Below are 19,173 nucleotides of genomic sequence, written 5' to 3'. Positions count from 1 at the left end.
TCAACACCAATATAGAATTATTTTTCTTCATACAATATTTATCCTTAAATCATCTAAAAAAATACTTGTATACCTGAATAGAAACCATCAGTTGGATCAAAAACAATCAAACATCAAACGTTCAACTGATTACTTTCACTAATTAAATGGTTTTACTATCAAAGAAATTGAGGACTCCCCAAAACATTTATTAGTTATTAGAGAACGTTGATTTTTTCCCATAACTTTTAAGTCATTTATTACAACAATGAAAAAGAAAAAAAAAAATGTTATATTTGTTTATAATATTATCTGTATTTAAATTTTTTAACATAATATAATTTGTTTTATGGTGAGCATTCGTAAGCACAATGTAGTATTTCCAATGGCAAGATCACAATGAACTGAAAGGAATACATATTTCATCAGTGATTAGGTTTCCATTGATGTTAGTCATACAGATAAAAAAAATGATGGAGATCGATTTGCAATTGTGGATAAGATGAGAGGAGTCGTGAGGATTTGTAGTGGTAGGAAGGAATATTGACGAGTTTGGCAGCCTCATCTCCGCCAACCATGAATCAGATTCATGTAATAGAGATAAAATCAAAGAATATACTGACGATGTGTTTTACTTAAAAAGAAACCAAAGAATAAAATCATAAAAAATTGGAACAACATATTCAATATTGTATGTTTTGACATGGCATATGTATCCGTTGCCATTAAAGTTGATTGATTAACTATTTCTAATTTATGGTTCACATTAATTTATTTAAGATAAAAATATAAATATTAAAATATTAAATCTCTAAAAAAACGCAAGTATTTATTTTTTTCTACTATATTTTTATTTTATTCTCAAATAATATTTATTTTTAAAAAGATAATATTATCCTTAGCATTCACCTTGTCGGTTCTCGCTACTATCACGCTTTTGATCATTGCCCTCGAGTGTTCCTTTGTCCTCATCTATCTCGAGAAGGGCGTCCTTAATCCCCTCATTTATCTTCTATATGTTAAGTCTCTTACATTGATAGGTCATGCGATGAAGGGGATAGGGAAAGTCTTTATCATGACAATCTTATTTTCTTTCGTTGTGGTTGATACATAAGATGCATGGAAAAGCTCCCTAATAATCAATATGATGAAAATTAATAAAATTCTACAGAGAACGAGATTATCTCGTCATTTAGAAAGAAAAGACTAAGAAATAAAAAATTAAGATTTATTTTTCAAAATTTAGCCATAAGTTTAAAAAAATTAATAGTTGGAAAAAAGAAAATATCAGTATAAAATAGAGGTTCAAATAACAATAAATTATGGTAAACAATAGAGATTAACTAAAATGATATATATCTGATTTTAAAGGGATATATATTTACATAAGTGTGCTAATATTTACTTAGTAGATATAAAATTTCTAATACGTAAAAAATATATAATTCATATATATATATATATATTTATTTATGCGTGAGAGAGAGAGAGAGAGAGAGAGGAGAGAGAATTAAATTAGTGATGGGTTCTCTCAATCCGCCTCGTACGTCTGCCTTTCCACTGCCCTCTCTCACGCCCTCTCTTTGCGGTCCCAAGAAACCTCCATTGATCAAAGGAAACCCCATCAAACCTTCAATTTTGGTATGGGCGATGGATGGGAGACTGGGGTTTTGTTCTATCGTTCTGGATTTTAGGAGGTTGGATGAACAGCCGATTCGAACGGGATCGCTATCAAGCACCGACTGCAGCAATTCTTGGTCGGAGTCGGCTTCTGTTATATTCTCGTACAGTGGGCAAGCTCCTCTCTTTCCTTCAATTCATTTCTTTCTTGGTGCTCATGGATGTTGATCGCGAGGAATTCCGTTATTTGTACACGTTTTTCGCTTTTCCTTTCTCTTCTGTTAGGGTTTTTGTCATTCGTAGCACGTGAATCGTCTTGAAAGCAGAATTCATCCCTTTTTCATGCTTTTCTGTCGCAATGAATGGCATCAAGTGAATCGTCACCAGACGGATTGCTGCTAGGCGACTTTACCTCCCGATGACTTTGAGTCATTTGAGTCTCATCAAGAACTTCACAACGTAGGATTATCAACGTGTAACTCTTTCTGGATCGATTGGTCTATGAATACTTTGATACGTGGTTGATTGAATGCTCTGGTTGCAGTTGCTTGTGTTGTTTTTGTTTATTTTGTAGGCATGCTAATATGTTTCAGCTCATCAGTTCTGTATTTGATTGCCTTCCCCAATCTGTACTAACTCAAGCTGTTTGATTGAATTCCAGATGAGTGATGAAGCATCATCCAGGAGTACGAAAGTGGATCCAACTTTCTAGGGTAATGGTGACTTAACTAGAAGATGGTAGCCCCGATCTTGGACATGGACTGTCTGGTAGTCCATGTGAAATCCCTGTACTTGCTTCAATTTCAAAGTAGGCACCAGAAAATTGTCAAAGAGCATGAACAAAATTACTTTTGGCTGTCAATGATTGTATTACTTCAGCAAATGATCCATAGGTAAGCACAGGTGTTTGCCTAGCTGATTATCTAGTCCAGAACTAAGTAGGGATCCCAGAGGCAACATCTACCTCATCCTCGACGATAACCATGCCATCATTCATGAGGTCAGGGGAGATAAAGTCCAGTGCTTCCAGTAGATGTAGTAGGGTCATAGGTAAAGGTTTAGATAGTTACTCTTATGCATCCATCAAGTGACATACTAGGATTAAATTTTGCTGGGAGGCCTTTCATCTTTTAATTGCAAAGGATTTCCTATCAACTTAAGCCACTTCGAGCTTGTTAAATGCATAGGTCATGGAGACATTGGCAGTGTTCACATAGCTGACTCAAGGGAACAGGAACTGACACCATTTTTGCAAAGAAAGTGATGGACAAGGCTTCCCTAATTAGTGAAACTAGGCTAATTTGGGCACAAACAGATTCATACTGCATTCCCATCAAGACAGAAAAAATATTTCTCCTTGGTTGTCGAGTGTCGTGGTGGTGGTAATCTTCATTCTCTTCATCAGAAGTGACCTGATAAAGCTTTTAACTTGGAAGAATGCATGGTAAGATTCTATTTTAATTAAACATACATAATTTTGGCTTTATAAAATGTATGAAAGACCATAATTCCATAACAGAAAATTCATATTGATATATTTTGTTTGATTGAATTTACTATGTGAAAATTAGTTATTGTTATCAGGTGTTAATGTAGATTATTAAATGACCATTTAATTATTGTGTTTACTCTTTTTTAAATCTAGATCATATTTTTGTTTTACCTTTTCATCCTTTTATGATTTTTTCTACCATGATCCTTACCTACATCTTTTTCTTTAAATGATTCATGATACTAACTTGGTTTGAGGAAGTTGTGTGCAAACCAAGACTTTGGACTTGCCATTATTAAATATTAAGTGAAACAAGATCTTTACAACAAGTACGATTCATCTTACATTTGTTTTGAGCTGTGCTATTTCATTTAGTGTGCATAATTCTATAAGGTAATTTTCTTTAACAAGGGAAATTTGAACAGGGAAGAGTGTTCATAGTTGCAAGGATAAGTCAAATATGTTTTTTCTGGCATCTGTTTGGAAATCCTAAATTAAATCATAAGTGTTGACCAATGTCATTCCTTAAACTTATACTTTCTTGCGAAGAAGGTTCATGAAAAAGTAGAACAAGGTTTAGCTATGAAGATAATGCCATGCTTTTGCTAGTTTTCGCTATATTGTGATACTACTGTGGTAATATGGATTCATCCTTTCATGGCAGAAATCTGATTGCTGTGGTTACTAGCTATAAAAATGAGCTGCCTTTATTGTGTTTGGGATGCGAATGATAGTAGTTTTGTCACGACCCGAGCCTAATGGGTTAACTGGCCTATCAACTTCGTTTGGTCTAAACCATTGACCAAAATGTTTAAGCTGAAGTTGATAGGCCAGTTAGCCTATCAGGTCCGGGTCGTGACATTTGGTATCAGAGTCGACCTAGTATTTGGGCATGGTAAGGGGGCTCGAGTAGGAAAGAGCTACCCCTGGATGAAGTCAGAGGACTCGTCATGGCGTGGAGCCACCACTGGGCTACACCTCACATGCACTATGCTAGGATTTGATCTAGGCCATGCTGGGCCTTGACGAGGACGTCAAGCCTTTGAGTGGGGGAGATTGTAACACCTCAAATTAGTCCCACATCGGAAGTTGGCAAGATTAAGATTGTCTTATAAGGGTCCGATGAGTGTACTACTATCAGCTTCAGCTTAAACATTTTGGTCAGTGGTTTAGACCAAACAAAGTTGATAGGCTCGGGTCGTGACAAGTTCTGTCATGGTCAAGCAAGGAAAGAAATAAGTGGTATATAGATAGATGCATTAAAAGAGAAGAGAAATATGTATTAGATGCATTAAGGTTGTGAAATGCTTTAAGAAACTTTTTCAACCATCACGAAAAGTATGTATGAAGCATCAAATGATAGCCGATTATCATTAGCTAACTTAGTTGATGATATCATCAATTAACCTTAGGTATGCTTTAGCTTCTTTAGACAAGTTGATGATAGACTGTTTTTTATTTTTCCTTGTGTTATTACCTTTGTTGGTTACTTTCTATCCATTTTATGAGTACTATCATTTACTTTTGGGATAGCTTATTTGGAAATGTTTGTGGTGCACTAGATCAAAGAAATTATGTAGGCACATTTAATGAAAAAACACAATAAATTATGACAAGATAAAAGAATTATGGTTAAGGTTTAAAATTTGGTGCCATACATATCTTGCGGGACCAGTACAATACTCGATACGAGTGGTATATTGACCTGTACCATCCAATACAACTAAAAAATAATTAAAAAAAAATGAAAATGATCAGTCCTAGATCAGGTACTAGTCCTTGGTCAGGCGGACAAAAACCAATTGGTATGGTACTGGTCTGCTCATTTGGGACCTTGATTATGACATTTTTAATATAGTCAAAAAGTGAATCTGTTGAATGTGACCAGAATCAGACATAAGGTTTTGATTGTGGATGAAAATGTGGCAAGTGATGTTGCATATCTGTATTTGCACTAATACTAATGCCAAATCCTAACATCACTAATTTAAGAAAAAAATTGCAGTAATGCTATTTTGTTTGTGCAGACGTAAATGTTGGTCTATGCAATGCTAATCACTGATTTTGCATTTGGTAACTTCAGTAAGTCTCTGGGAAGTAAGTTTAGATGTTTTCAGAACTCCTTTGAATTCATGTTTTTCTATGACTTCATCAATGGCTTTAGCACATTGATACATTTCTTATGCATATCTTTTCTGTCCAACAGCTTTTATGCTTCAGAACCGTTGCTTGCAATTGAATATCTGCACTTGATTGGGAAACTATATAAGGAATTGAAGCCAGTGAATGTGCTTGTTAGAGATGATGGCAACATAAAAGTATCTAACTTTGCCTTGCTACGGGCTCACGGTAGTGCTCCTTCAACACCCCGAAATCAGTCAGAATTTTATCTATCCATGCAGGAAATAGTTCTTGCATCCAAAGAATTCTTTGGAGAAAACTTTAATGTAATGTTGAATCCTGTGTTTGTTTGCATACTCCCTGGGAAGATCAATAAATCCTAATTGAACTTTGGCTTTGGGTGCTGAGCTCCCTTGGAATTGATGGCAGAGCCAATAGATGCACACTCGATGTCATTCCTTGGGATGAATGAGTATTTGGCCGTTGAAGTTATCTGAGAGGATCATTGTAGTGCAGTGGATTGGTGGACCATTAGCATATTTTTGTACGGGCTTGTGTATGGTACAACCCCTTGCAAGAAATCAGGAAACTGAGTTACACTTTTAAACATAGAATGCCAACCATTGATGTTTCCAGTGGCACCAGCTGTGAGGTTGACTGCACAAGACCTTAGCCATGGCCTCCTTGTCATCGAATTGCAGAAGAAAAGGATTGGCTACAGAAGGGGTGCTACTGAGATCAAAAAGTATCCATCATCTGCGAGGGTTAATTAGGCCCTCTGAGGAATGCCACGCCACCTTATATACTTGAATCAGTGGAGATGAAGTGATTTGCTTGTGGGATATGGTTACAGGAAAGAAAGTAACACCTAATGGTCTACATGGTGGCAACAAGAATGATGCAAGTGATTGACTTTGTTTCTATGACATGGTGGCTTAGTTCTACATCTGATGTCAGAGAAGAATTGGATTGGTTTGTAAGGGTCAAATGAATCTATCACTATTAACTTAGATTTTAGTATCGTGGGTAAGTGGTTTATGCCTATCAAATTAATCGGTGGGTAGTATCCCATCATGTAGGATCATGGCAGATATTAGATTTGATGAGGGATCAAAGTAGAAAATAACTAAATGTGGATGGGGATGGTGACACATCGCATGGAGTTACTTTAATCAGTTTGATTTTGTATTGTGTTTGTGGGCTCCGACAGAGGACTTCAATGCATTGGGATGCGCGGTGAGATTTTTTTTCTCCTGTTAATAGACAATACTGTTGTTAATCATGCATAATTGTCAGAGTGGACATCAATAGATGTCAATTTATTATAAATTGATGATCGTGTGACACAAATGTAAAGGTGCTTGGGCTGAATGGCCCATCGAGTCTCTTTTCTACTTTTATTTCCTCATTGCCGGTGGATCAGTTTTTTGGAATGATGTTAAAGACCCCATCTGTCATTTGCTGCTTTCAGGATTCCCTCTGTGTAGTCTTTAATCATTGTGCGTTTCCCTCTCAAGAAAAGAACAGGTTTTCGACCTAAAGGATGAGAGTTAGTCTTGGTTTCGGATAATGAGACAATTATGGAAAGGCTTGGATCAGTAGATTGCTTGACTTCTAGATATAAAATAGTTCTTTTGACACCATGTTTTAGTATCAGAGAATTCTTGCTTTGGGCAAAGCTTTTGTTTAAACACAGTTTTCCTTGTATTGCAGTGGTATGCTGTTGCGGAAGAAACCACTAAAGAGTGTTCAGCTTGTAGATGATCATGTGTCCGATACACTGTTGTATGCTTTCAAGATTGACCACTGAAGAACATGCTCTCATGTTGAGAGCGGTATTTTCTACTGCCCAGGTTATCTAAATGATCATGTTCTGCATGCTTCTGCACAGCCATATTAAAATAGAAAACACGAATGAGAATAATGCAGTTCCTAGCAACTTAGTTTATAAGAAGGTGGATATCTCTCAACTGTTGAATTGAAATGTTTGCAGGGATGGAGTGCTTGCTGTGCTGCACATGAAGCTTCCACAGCAACCGACGAGGTGTGGCTACAGTGTTCGGCTCAGCCAGCAGAGGAGCGACAGAGCAAGCGAGGAATTTGGTGTGCAAAAAAGTATGTGCTCATGCAGAGGAACGTTCACCAATGACCGATGCCGCTGCTCCAGCCACAGTCCTCACTTGTATCTACTTTTAATTCCACTCGAGCGCTTTCGCTTTTCCTTTCGAAAAAAGAAGAGCAACAAAGACAGGAACAACGCCACCACCCATCTCCATTTCTATGCCCTCTGATTCCCTCCTCTCCCCCCACCTTCCTCCTCTCTTAGTCCAGGTAGATCTCCATGGCTGCGGCTGCTCTTGCTTCCAAGCTCTTCCTTTGTCTCTCCGCTTCCCTCCTCCTCCTCCTCTTCACCGTTCCTTGTTCCACTGCTTCGAGCTTCCCCCGCTTGTCGCTCAGAAAGCAAGCCTCCATCCTCGTCTCTATAGCGCAGTCCTTCCACACCTCGGACGACTTCTTCCGCAGCTGGAGCTTCTCCAACCATGCAGCTGTCTGCGCATGGAATGGCGTTCGGTGCGACGACGCCCGGCGCGCAGTGATCGAGCTCGACGTGTCGAACCTCAACATCTCAGGTTTCCTGCCACCCGCCATTGCGGAGCTCAAGAGCCTCGCTTCCCTCTCCGTCTCCGGTAACAGCTTCTCCGGTGAGTTCCCTCCCGGTATCAGCAAGCTCTCCGGACTCAGGCATCTCAACATCTCCAATAACCATTTCAATGGCACCATGGACTGGAGCTTCTCCGGAATGATGGGACTCGAGGTACTCGATGCTTACAACAATGACTTCGTCGGGTCTCTCCCTGTCGCGCTCACTGGACTCCCCATGCTACGCCATCTGGATCTCGGTGGGAATTACTTCTCCGGCACCATCCCGGCGGCCTACGGTGGCTTCCGAGCTATACGCTTTGTCTCGTTGGCTGGGAATGACCTGGGCGGACGCATACCCCCCCAACTCGGCAATCTCACCACTCTGGAGCAGCTCTACCTGGGCTACTACAACGAGTTCGACGGCGGGATTCCGGCCGAGCTCGGGAGGTTGGCCGAGCTAGTCCATCTCGACCTCTCCAGCTGTGGGTTGGAGGGCGGAATCCCGCACCAACTGGGCAACCTCACGAAGCTCGACACTCTCTTCCTGCAAACGAATCAGCTCACCGGCACCGTCCCTCCCCACCTTGGCAACCTGAGCAACCTGAGATACCTCGACATCTCGAACAATGCGCTGACCGGCGAGATCCCGGAAGAGTTCTCGGCTCTCCGGGAGCTCAAGCTGCTGCACATGTTCATCAATCGGTTCCATGGAGAGATCCCAGTGTTCGTCGCCGAGCTGCCCCATTTGGAGGTCCTGAAGCTGTGGCAGAACAACTTCACCGGCGTGATCCCTCCCAGCCTCGGACGGAACGGCGTGCTTCGAGAGCTCGATCTCTCCACCAACAAGCTCACTGGATTAGTCCCCCGAGCTCTCTGCTCCGGGAGGAAGCTGGAGATTCTGATTCTGCTAAACAACTTCCTCTTCGGTCCGCTGCCGGACGATCTTGGCGAGTGCACGACGCTGGGTCGGGTCCGCATGGGGCAGAACTACTTGACCGGGGCCATTCCTGGGGGCTTCCTCTACCTGCCGGAGCTCTCGCTGCTGGAGCTGCAGAACAACTATCTCACCGGCACGATGGCGGAAGAGCCCGCGAAGAGGCCCGAAAGGCTCGGCCAGCTGAATCTATCCAACAACCGGCTCTCCGGACCTCTTCCGGCCTCCGTCGGCAACTTCTCCGCGCTGCAGATTCTTCTTCTCAGTGGCAACCAGTTCACAGGGGAGATACCCTCTCAGGTTGGCCTTCTAAGGCACGTCCTCAAGGTGGACGTGAGCAAGAACAACTTCACCGGTAGAATTCCGCCTGAGATCGGCGACTGCTTCTTGCTGACGTACCTGGATTTGAGCCAAAACCATCTCTCCGGACCGATCCCATCTCGACTCTCGCAAACAAGGATACTGAACTATCTGAATGTTTCATGGAACCGGTTGAATGGAAGCATTCCGAAGGAGATCGGAAGCATGAAGAGCCTGACCTCTGCCGACTTCTCGCACAATGACTTCTCCGGCAGAGTACCGGAGTCTGGGCAGTTCGCCTACTTCAACGCTTCATCTTTTCTTGCCAACCCGCAGCTATGTGGATCGATTCTTTCGAGCCCCTGCAACATTTCGGCAAGTTCCCAATTCCAGTACGACCAACACCAAAGCTTCAAGTCGCAGCTCCCTGGAAGATCCAAGCTCCTGCTTGCACTCGGCCTCTTGATATGTTCCATGTCGTTCGCCGTCACAGTAGCCATCAAGACGCGGTCGATGATGAAGAGGAACTCGAAATCATGGAAGCTGACGGCGTTCCAGAAGCTAGAGTTCGAGAGCGAAGACATCGTCGAATGCCTCAAAGACAACTGCATCATAGGAAGAGGAGGAGCAGGAATCGTGTACAGAGGAACGATGCCGAGCGGCGAAGAGGTCGCGGTGAAGCGACTGCTTGGGATCAGCAAGGGATCAACCCATGACAATGGATTCTCTGCGGAGATACAGACGCTGGGCAAGATCAGGCACCGGAACATCGTGCGGTTGCTCGCCTTCTGCTCGAACAAGGAGTCCAAGCTGCTGGTGTACGAGTACATGCCCAATGGGTGCTTGGGGGAGCTGCTCCATGGAAAGAGAGGTGGATATCTCAGCTGGCAAATGAGGCTCCGGATCGCCATAGAAGCCGCGAAGGGGTTGTGCTACTTGCACCATGACTGCCGCCCGCCGATACTTCATCGGGATGTCAAGTCCAATAACATCTTGTTGGATGCCAACTTCGAAGCTCATGTCGCAGATTTCGGCCTCGCCAAGTACCTGAGGGACACGGGAGCTTCCGAGTGCATGTCGGCCATCGCCGGTTCCTACGGCTACATCGCCCCCGGTACTTTCTTCTACTACTAGTGCCGACAACAATTCTGCCGCATCCTTACTCTGTTCTAGCTTGTCACAGCTAAAGGAGTAGGAAGAGTTGGCGGGGATGAAGGTGAAGTAGAACATATCCTCACCGATCATATACTCTTCCAACTGTTCTCGTTCTGCAGCAATCTATTTTGCTGAAGAAGATGAATGCGGCAGCAGATGGTTCAAAGCACCAAGCAGTGAACTGCTTTATCTGCCTGCACCGGTGGCTGGCTACTTTGAGGAAGATAACACCGAGGTCCAATTCCTCAAAGAAAGCAAGCAGCATATCTACCTCTTTTCCTTGGCTAAGTGTTGCTTTCAACACAATCTGCATTCCTTTTGACCAAATCCATCATTCAGTAAATATCAAGCTCCTGATCCCAAACAGTCTCCCTTATGGCCCTCGATCGGTGTCCATGCTTTATGTTTTGTGCAGGCCCACATGCTAGCACATGAAAGCATCACCGGGGTTTGATCGCCTTTAATCTCTTCTACTTTGCATGCAGAGTATGCCTACACTCTCAAGGTGGACGAGAAGAGCGATGTCTACAGCTTCGGTGTGGTTCTGTTGGAGCTGATCACCGGCCGGAGACCCGTGGGCGACTTCGGGGAGGAAGGATTAGACCTCGTGCAATGGACAAGAATGAGCACGAATTGGAGCAAGGAAGGGGTGGTGAGGATATTGGATCCATGGCTCAGCAATGTCCCACTGGAAGAGGCGACGCAGGTGTTCTTCGTGGCCATGCTCTGCGTCCAAGAGCACAGCGTCGAGCGGCCCACCATGAGAGAGGTCGTGCAGATGCTCGAGCAGGCGAAGCCATCCTACGGCTTCCATGCACGTTAATCGTCGCGAATGCTTTGAGATTCCGCCGCAATTAATGTAAACGTGATGCGCGTGATGTTGTTGTTGCTGTTGTGTGTGTAAGAGCGAGAGAGAGAGAGAGAGAGAGAGAGAGTCGAGCATCTTCCATGACAATGCACCTCATTTGCCAGGAATCTTTGTGTTGCAAGAGCTGTTACCTTCTCCCAATAAAAGCTGGGGACGGACTACTGGTGTCATCTGAAAGATGGGTGCATGCCATGGCTTTTGGCATGGTGCAGTGGCTTTCAGCTCGACAATGGCAAAGCATGTGATGTGTGCGAGTGTGTGTGTGAGAGAGAGAGAGAGAGATGAAAAGGAAAAGTCGAGGAAGCACAGAGCACGTTTGCTGTTGGACGATCTGAGATTGCTCATCAAATGCTGGGAAGAGAGAGAGAGAGAGACGAAAGAGAAAAGTCAGGGAACATGGAGCATGGCTACTCCCGAGGAGCTGACTGCTTGACAAACGATGACAGAAGCAGAGCTAAAGAGAGGCGAGCAGGGTGGTCGTCCCAGCAGGGGATCCATGTATGAAGGCACCGTCCGGCTAAATTCGATGGAGCAAAGACCGGTGGAAGATGACAAGGAACAACTTTGACCTGCTTCCATGGCGATGCCACTCGAGAAGAGACTGCTACGCGTTCTGACGTCTGAAGAGTAGCATTAACTCGCTGTTGGTGGCATTGCCATCGAAGCACAGGGGGGGTGCCGCCGCGGTACACCGCCTTCTGCTCCCGTGGCTGGGAGAGAGAGAGAGAGAGGGAGTGCGAGGAAGAAGACAAGGGGACCGGGAGGGTGGTGGGGCCCACGGGCATGGTGGTGTTGGGCGAGTAAGGCGACGAGGAGGGCGCCATGATACGTCTGGGGAAGCCGCAGCGGCAGCAGGGCGTGCATGGCTTCTTCCTCCTCCTCCTTCTCCTCACCTCATGTGTACGCTGGCGTGACCGAGAGGGATGATTACATGTTGCACCGCAGGAATCCGGCTGCATCATCGAATCAACGCTGCATCCAACATGGAAACACCTATGTACGGATCACGGACGCACATGTCGGAACAATACAATATTGATAGGGAGGGCGAATGCGTCCATTCCCCGTCGACCGTCACAGATTCAACATGGATAAAGACTCTTCTAAATATCATCCCTAATTCGAATAATATTTCTACCAACACTTATTTTTGATCAAAGATCATCATCGATTATTAACAAATCTTTGATCAACGATCTAACAATTTTTTTTTTTTCCTTTGAACATAAGCTATCTCAATCATGACCTAATTTACTTTTTTTTTTCTACAAGTCTCGTCCTCCGTCTCTTTTCTCTTTGCTTTTTTTTTTCGACTAACGTCGAATGCATTGATCGACAATAAGACTAATCGAATACCACTCGGTATAATATCATCAAAATTTATCCTTTTTAATATAAATTAATTATTATAATTTAAATCGAACCGTAATGCAGGAAGAAAACTAAATAAGAAGAACAAAATTTAAAGTAACATTAATTAAACATCATATCCCCTAATTACAAACAAGCTTCAATACTAGTAGAAACAGTGGGCTGGGAGATCTCAATCTCATAACATTCGGACTTTAATTATGACTTCGATCAGATTAGACAATCTTTGCAGATCAGATTAGACAATATTTGCAACGCCGGCATAGTTGGATTATGTAGATCTTCGTACAGACATTTGAACGGCCCACAACTAACACGGCCGAGCCCATACGTGAAAGATTTGTCTGACGCTTATTTGGAGTATGTTTGCGATTCGAACATCGGAGAGTACTTTTGCTGGGCATTCGTCCTGACATGACATTCTCCGTTCGGATGTGCTCTAACTCGAAAAAGTCTTCCATCTCTGAAACCCGTCAGCTACAAATCAGTGTGACGTTACAAGTGGAGTTTCTGCAACCAACACACACTAGTAAATGGAGGATGCATGATTCAACGACGGCGAGGGTTTATGGAAGTTCCTCACCTCTCTTTGTCTCATGACGGGTACAGCGAATCTTGTAGCATCCAATCTTCCGAAGAAGTCAACGGGGGCGGCTGCATGTTCTTATCATTTGATGAGGCTGACAGTGTCGTGGACCAAGAAGAGGTGTTTCCTTGAGTAACCCTTCCTGCCAACACAATCTTATCCTTTTCTTTCAGTGATCCCTCAGATAAGGTGAAAGGTGATTGCCATCACCCACTTTCCGCCATTAACCCCCGGTGCGGAGATGAGGATGAGCTGAAGGAGAAAAAGAATGAGAGAGAGAGAGAGAGAGAGAGGTGATGGTGGTGGTTGTGGGATATACACTTTGCTATGGATGTTGGTGATTTAGTGAACGAACCAATTGAGTACCTTTTGCCAAATATCATCACTGAGATATCTTTTTTAATGTTTTCCAACTCTATCTATGCCACTAAAAACATGAGCTGATAGATCAAACCAAGGGGTCCTTTTTAGGTTTTGTCTGAGCTATCATCACTCCATCCTAAAAAATAAACCAAAAAAAATATTTTCATTACGTTAAATAATGTGTAAGCCATTCAAATATGAATTCGAAACTCATCATTCGTATAACAATACACTAATTATTAGAATATCTCGAAAGAAATATTATTTGTATAATAAATAGTATACCGATCTTATACGTGTAAGATATTCTAATATTCAAATTAGAGAACACATCGAAAAAAAGATAAAACATAAATGTAATAATTAAAAGTGCAAAGAAGATTTCTTTTATCTGAGTTGCTGATAATTAATGTTATACATGATCCGTATTTACATCTGTTACGGGTGATGGTCTTTCAATATATATACAATATATGATATCAAACATTTCCTCAAGATCCAATATTAGGAGGTATCAAACGAATTGCTTCTGTCATCATCTTAAACTAAACTACTTAACTTGGGTTAAACTAGTAATCAACATCCAATTAACATAGTAATGCCATGTACTGACTCTGGTCTAAGTTGTTAGCTTCTCCCATTAAACCTCAATCGAATAATTTAATTAGTATAGAGTAATCAGCTATATTAATTGCCTAGCAAATGACCCACTCAATATTCGATTGTGTTTAAAATTTATTTGGAGAAAAATGTCATTCTGCATGCTATTGAGCTTTTAGAGTTTTCATAATAATTTATGTCTTAAATTAAGGTTTGTATTTCTATTCCTATTTTTTCTTATCTTATTAATAGAGAGGGCTTGAGATACTTTAAGAGCAACAAGAAGATCCTTTATCATCTTATTTTTACATTATTGTTGCCCATATTCTTTCATGCTTGTTTTATAAGACAGTTGATGATAATTTATTTTCCCCCATTTAAATTTAAGAATTAGATATTTATCTCTTACGTTTATGTATACAAATGATATCTTGGTGTGTTTTAGGACCAATAGGAGATTTTGTAAAGCCATTAAGGGTATTTTCAAGGTGTATAAGGTTCTTACAAATCAACATAATAATCTGGGTAAATCTAAAATATTTTTGGTATAAGGTTTATATTTCACTTTTATTGAAATAATCTATTTTGAATATGGATTACTGTTTTGAGAATGCCTTAGTATTTGATTTGATCAGGGATGGTTTTTGGGAGATAGATATGACAGACAGATTTGGAAGACTGACCTCAAAGGACAACCATCAACTAAGTTAAGGGATATTAAGAGTGGCAATGGTTTAAGTGAGAAATGTTAGGAAAGGCTTTGGAAACTGCTGAGCTATATAGGCTTCCAACAACTGGGAGACTGGCAATGGTTTGAGTCTTTGTGATGTTGCAGCTTGTGTGTTGTGTGGACGTGCAGGACCATGTTTTCTTTGAATGCTGGTTTGCATGCGAGGCATGGAGTGGAGAGTCGACGAGGCTTGGTAGAGAGAGAGGGGAACGACCTCACTAAAACCAGCTATGGTCTTTTGACAACCTCGATTGGCTATTGATATGAAAAGCCCGTAATGAGGCAAAGCTTTAGTTTATTATATATTATATTGTGAAGTTTTGATGCTGTCTAAGAGATGTTTAGGGAATAATCGATTACTTTTGATAGTGCTTTTGACATGTAGAAAGGCAAAGGAGAGATAGGTTTCCTCCTTCGTTCGAGATAATGCATGGAAGATAATTAATTCGAGAGCGAAGTTATTTACGATTAAGCATGGAAGGAATCTTCAAACTGGCAGTGGAGTCTAATGCTGAATTATACTATTATGAAAGTATTTGAGAATCAAGATTTCAAAAGGATATGCTTAGTCGTGTAGATAAGAGAAGAGAAGAGAAGAGAAGAATAATGCTTACTGGCTAGCATTTGTTAGTAAAGAACGATATAATTATCGGAGTTGACTCATTTTGCTTTTGGTGTAACTTTTTTTTTTTTGGGATTAATTTAGTGATTTATAGTTATTTTGATTTTGAAAAAATAATAATAAAATAAACTTTTGAGAAGTGGAGTTGAAGTGACCACATAAATGACCCTTTGGTGCTTCCTTCCCCATGACTCCAATATTTTTGCACATAATAATAAAAAAAAGAAAGAAGAAGAAGAAGAAGAAGAAGAAGAAGAAGAAGAAGAAGAAGAAGAAGAAGAAGAAGAAGAAAAAGAAAAAGTGCACTCATGTCTGCCCACTCTCACATCCTCATCTGACTTCTCCTTTTGGTGTGGCTAAGACAATGGCTTCACACACCATATCTCCCTCCCATTGGCACCTTCATAAAGTCTACCACACCACCCATCACAAGATTATGCCTTATTCCACCTCAAATAACATTATATATATATTATATATAAGAATTCCCACTTGTTCATCCCCCTCGGCTTCAGCACTGCTTCTTCCATGAAATGATGCAGCCAAGTACACAAGAATCTTTAAACAATAAGGTTCTGTTATCATTGTTGTCTTCCTCCATCATCTCTCACTCGGGAAAGCAGACCTACCCATTGGCTGCCTCCTCATCCATCTTCCTCCACAGTGAACCCTAATCACCACCCAAGCTTAATCCACCAAGCAACTGCTCATCACACTCGTTATCCATCAGGCATGATGATGGGAATCGAGCACACCTTTCCTATCCGAAGAGACCCAAAGAAAAATATCATCTAGTGCTGGCAGATCATGTATATCTTCCTCCCAAGTCTGGACACCCTCCTTGCAGCCATTGGTCTACAGCAGCTAGCGAGAAGAATATCTCGAAAGCACAGGTTGTCTCTAGATATATCTACTATATATGCTAGCTAGAATCTCAAAGGATATGCCCGAGAAGAAGAAAGAAGAAGAAGAAGAAGAAAGAAGAAGAAGAAGAAGAAAGGAGAGAGAGGTTCGACAAGGTCAAGACCTATATCTATCCATCGACCATTCGCTGGTAGAGGCAAAATACGAATCCAGAAAAAAGTAAACTGATGGATTGTGGTGCATGTCACACAACCTGAAGTGGAGCTGCTTGTCACACCAAAAGAGGAGGGAATAAAGAGGGCCACAAGAAACAAAAAAAAACGCCACAAAATTTGAAGTACAAAGGGAGTCACATGCCACTACGTATGGCTTTGGTCAAACCTGATTAGGGTTTTGTACTGTTCATCTCCCATGATCCTCCTTGGGGTCCCTCTCCCTCTCCCTCTCCCTGCAGCCTCACTCCACGGCGATCGAAGCCAGTGTTTTACTGCACCTTGCTGCTCCACATTCTCCCCATTCGGAGATGCTAATTGCCCAAGCATAAAGCTAAAGGCCGTGCTTATTGCCCACTTTCGAAAAGCATCGCTCTGTTGGTACCTTTTTAATCTCGAATCATTGCCTGGAGCACAAGTAGATGGATCATCATGACAATGCTGAGTTTTTATTTGTGGCCAAACATGCTTTAGGTGTGCATGTATGATGCACGCATCGTATGGGTATATTACGATCGCAGGCGGATTCCGGTGAAAGCCGCGGCGGGGAGGAGGAGGAAGAAGAAGAAGAAGAAGAAGGGGTTGACATAGCCTGAGACGTGGAACCCAGGAAAGAAAAGAGAACATGAGAGCGCGGATGACACTCGCGTGGCTTTCCTCGTTGGATTGAGGTGGGGAAGGTAAAAGTAAACCTTGGAAGGAGAGGGACAAGGGGAGGAGGAGCTGCCAGATGTAAAGCCCACCCATTAGTGTAACATATGCTTTCTCTCTCAACCTGACAGGTCTCAGGCAACCACCTCCAATATCTGAGCCAACTGCCCACTACTAATACTTTGCACCCATTTATAATACAGGAAGCTTCCATTACACTTAGGGACAAAATTATGATGCAGAAAGAAAGAAAAGGAAGAAGCATCTTTGCACTGTTCATGCATTGCCATCGCCCGCTGCACTCCCCCCACTATCATCTTCCTCCTTGCCTTCCGCAATTTCCGCCGCCACCACCACCTCCTCCTCCTTCTTCTTCTTGTACTCTCCGTAGAGGTAAGAGCTGAAGCTCCAGATGCAGAGCGCCATGGCCACGGCCTTGCCGCCGCCGAACGCGTCGCCGAACACCAGCACGCCGCCCACCACGTTGACCGACAGCAGCGCCGTCATGCAGATGCCGCTGTTCACGGAGGACGTCAGGTACACCATACCGGCGGTGCCCAAGAAGCAGAGCTGCCAGGCCGCCACCGTGGCCGCCACCACCACCCAGTACCGGGCGACGCCGAGGTTCCACTTGCCCTCCCTCCGCCACCCGCCGGTGGCGAACATCCCTGTCGCCGCCAGCGCCGTCGCCGCCGCCTCCATCAGCACCTGCACCTCCACCACCATCCGGTACCCGCTCACCTCGCGGTAGACCAGCTGCATGAGCGGGAGGTACACCGCGAAGAGCCCCGCGGCGCCGAGGGTGGCGGCGAAGCCGAGGAAGAAGTGGGCCCGGTCGACGCCGTCGGGGCGGTCGTGTTTCGAGTTCAAGGCGAGGAGGACGGAGCTGAGGGTCAGAAGAACGACGCAGTTGAGGTTGGAGAAGGTCAAGGGATGGCGGACGAGGAGCGCGGAGAGGAGGAGCGTGAAGCCGAGCTGCGACGACAGGAGCAGCGAGGAAGTGGAGACCGACAGGTAGGACACGCTGCAGGAGAAGAGCAGGTTGTTGACGCCCAAAAGGAGGCCGACGAAGAGGGACAGATAGAGGAGGCGCGGAGTGAGGCCGGAGAAAGGACGGGAGGAGGGAGACGAGGCGAGGCATATGGGAAGGAGGAGGAAGGGGAACCCGGCCGACTGAACCAGAGTGGAGACCCACCGGTTGGAGCCGCCGTGGACGAAGTAGTATCGCGAGAGGAGCGAGGAGGAGAGGGAGCCCACGAAGAGGATCGTGTAGTTGGCGGCCAAGAGAAGCTTTCTCGACCTCCACCACCGGTTCCCCGCTTCGCGTGTCGCCAGAGCGGCCTCCGCCACCTCGCCTCCTCTGCTTTCTTCATCCAGCCGGGGGCGATTGGCTTCCTTCGGGGCGAGGTTTGCCATCAGACGCGGATCGAGAGGAGGAGAGGCAAGAGGTGGATCACTTCCGTGCTCTTGCCTTGGGAATACTCCTCCGAGCGAGCGTTTACGTCTTATAAGCGTGGGTTGGCATGCTTTTTGCTGCACTGTGCACATATATAATACCACGGACGTGGATTCTCCTCTCCCTCTTTCTCTCTCTCTCACACGCTCTCCTCTCTTCTCTTTCCCCTCCCTTACCTTTCCTTTCCTTTCCTCTGTAGCTTTTCGTTGATCTGTGCATGTGACGTGATTGAATCGAAGTGGGAATATACAATATTCTGGGGCCGTCTAGTAGCAGCCACCGGAGTTGTTTAAGATGAAGTGGGAACGGAGGAGGAAACCCACAGGAAGGGCCATTGGTGAGGAAAGCGCATTTGGGAGAGGCAGTCGACGAAGTGCGAGCCCGCATGCCCTCCGTCCTCGCCGCAACAACAACACGACAAGACTAAAAGAACACACCTGCCGGAGTATATATATATATATATATTTCTTTTCCCTTTCTTTCCGTTCTTTTTCCTATGAATCCACATCACAATGTTTTCAATAACACTAACAAATACTATAACTTAGTATAAAAAAAATTTATATTATAATATTTTTTTACTACATTATAATGTTTTCTTGCTCT

General features: G+C 43.5%; 2 protein-coding genes across 19 annotated transcripts; one reads left to right on the top strand and one right to left on the bottom strand.

Moving 5' to 3' along the window:
• The first annotated feature begins 1,480 nt into the window (after positions 1-1,480).
• LOC135580957 (leucine-rich repeat receptor-like serine/threonine-protein kinase BAM3) lies at positions 1,481-11,289 on the top strand. 18 transcript variants are annotated; one of them, XM_065163602.1, is made up of 9 exons: positions 1,481-1,772; positions 2,261-2,367; positions 2,787-3,043; positions 5,119-5,188; positions 5,298-6,448; positions 6,926-7,065; positions 7,206-10,203; positions 10,273-10,305; positions 10,730-11,289. In XM_065163602.1, exons 7-9 carry the CDS (start codon positions 7,554-7,556, stop codon positions 11,065-11,067), a joined length of 3,021 nt encoding a protein of 1,006 aa, XP_065019674.1. In that variant the 5' UTR covers positions 1,481-1,772; positions 2,261-2,367; positions 2,787-3,043; positions 5,119-5,188; positions 5,298-6,448; positions 6,926-7,065; positions 7,206-7,553; the 3' UTR covers positions 11,068-11,289. The 18 variants fall into 18 exon arrangements, with proteins under 18 accessions (XP_065019674.1, XP_065019668.1, XP_065019678.1 ...); XM_065163596.1 differs by having other exon boundaries at positions 2,261-2,492; XM_065163606.1 differs by lacking the exon at positions 2,787-3,043 and having other exon boundaries at positions 1,481-1,763.
• A 5,902-nt stretch (positions 11,290-17,191) lies between these two features.
• On the bottom strand, positions 17,192-18,636 carry LOC103996112 (probable purine permease 4). Its single transcript, XM_009416943.3, has one exon. The coding sequence runs from the start codon at positions 18,525-18,527 to the stop codon at positions 17,388-17,390; it is 1,140 nt and encodes a 379-aa protein (XP_009415218.1). The 5' UTR covers positions 18,528-18,636; the 3' UTR covers positions 17,192-17,387.
• Positions 18,637-19,173: the final 537 nt, after the last annotated feature.

Source organism: Musa acuminata, chromosome BXJ3-8, assembly GCF_036884655.1.
Source record: "Musa acuminata AAA Group cultivar baxijiao chromosome BXJ3-8, Cavendish_Baxijiao_AAA, whole genome shotgun sequence".
In the NCBI taxonomy this organism is placed as follows: Eukaryota; Viridiplantae; Streptophyta; class Magnoliopsida; order Zingiberales; family Musaceae; genus Musa; species Musa acuminata.
This window is presented reverse-complemented; position numbering and strand designations above follow the sequence as displayed.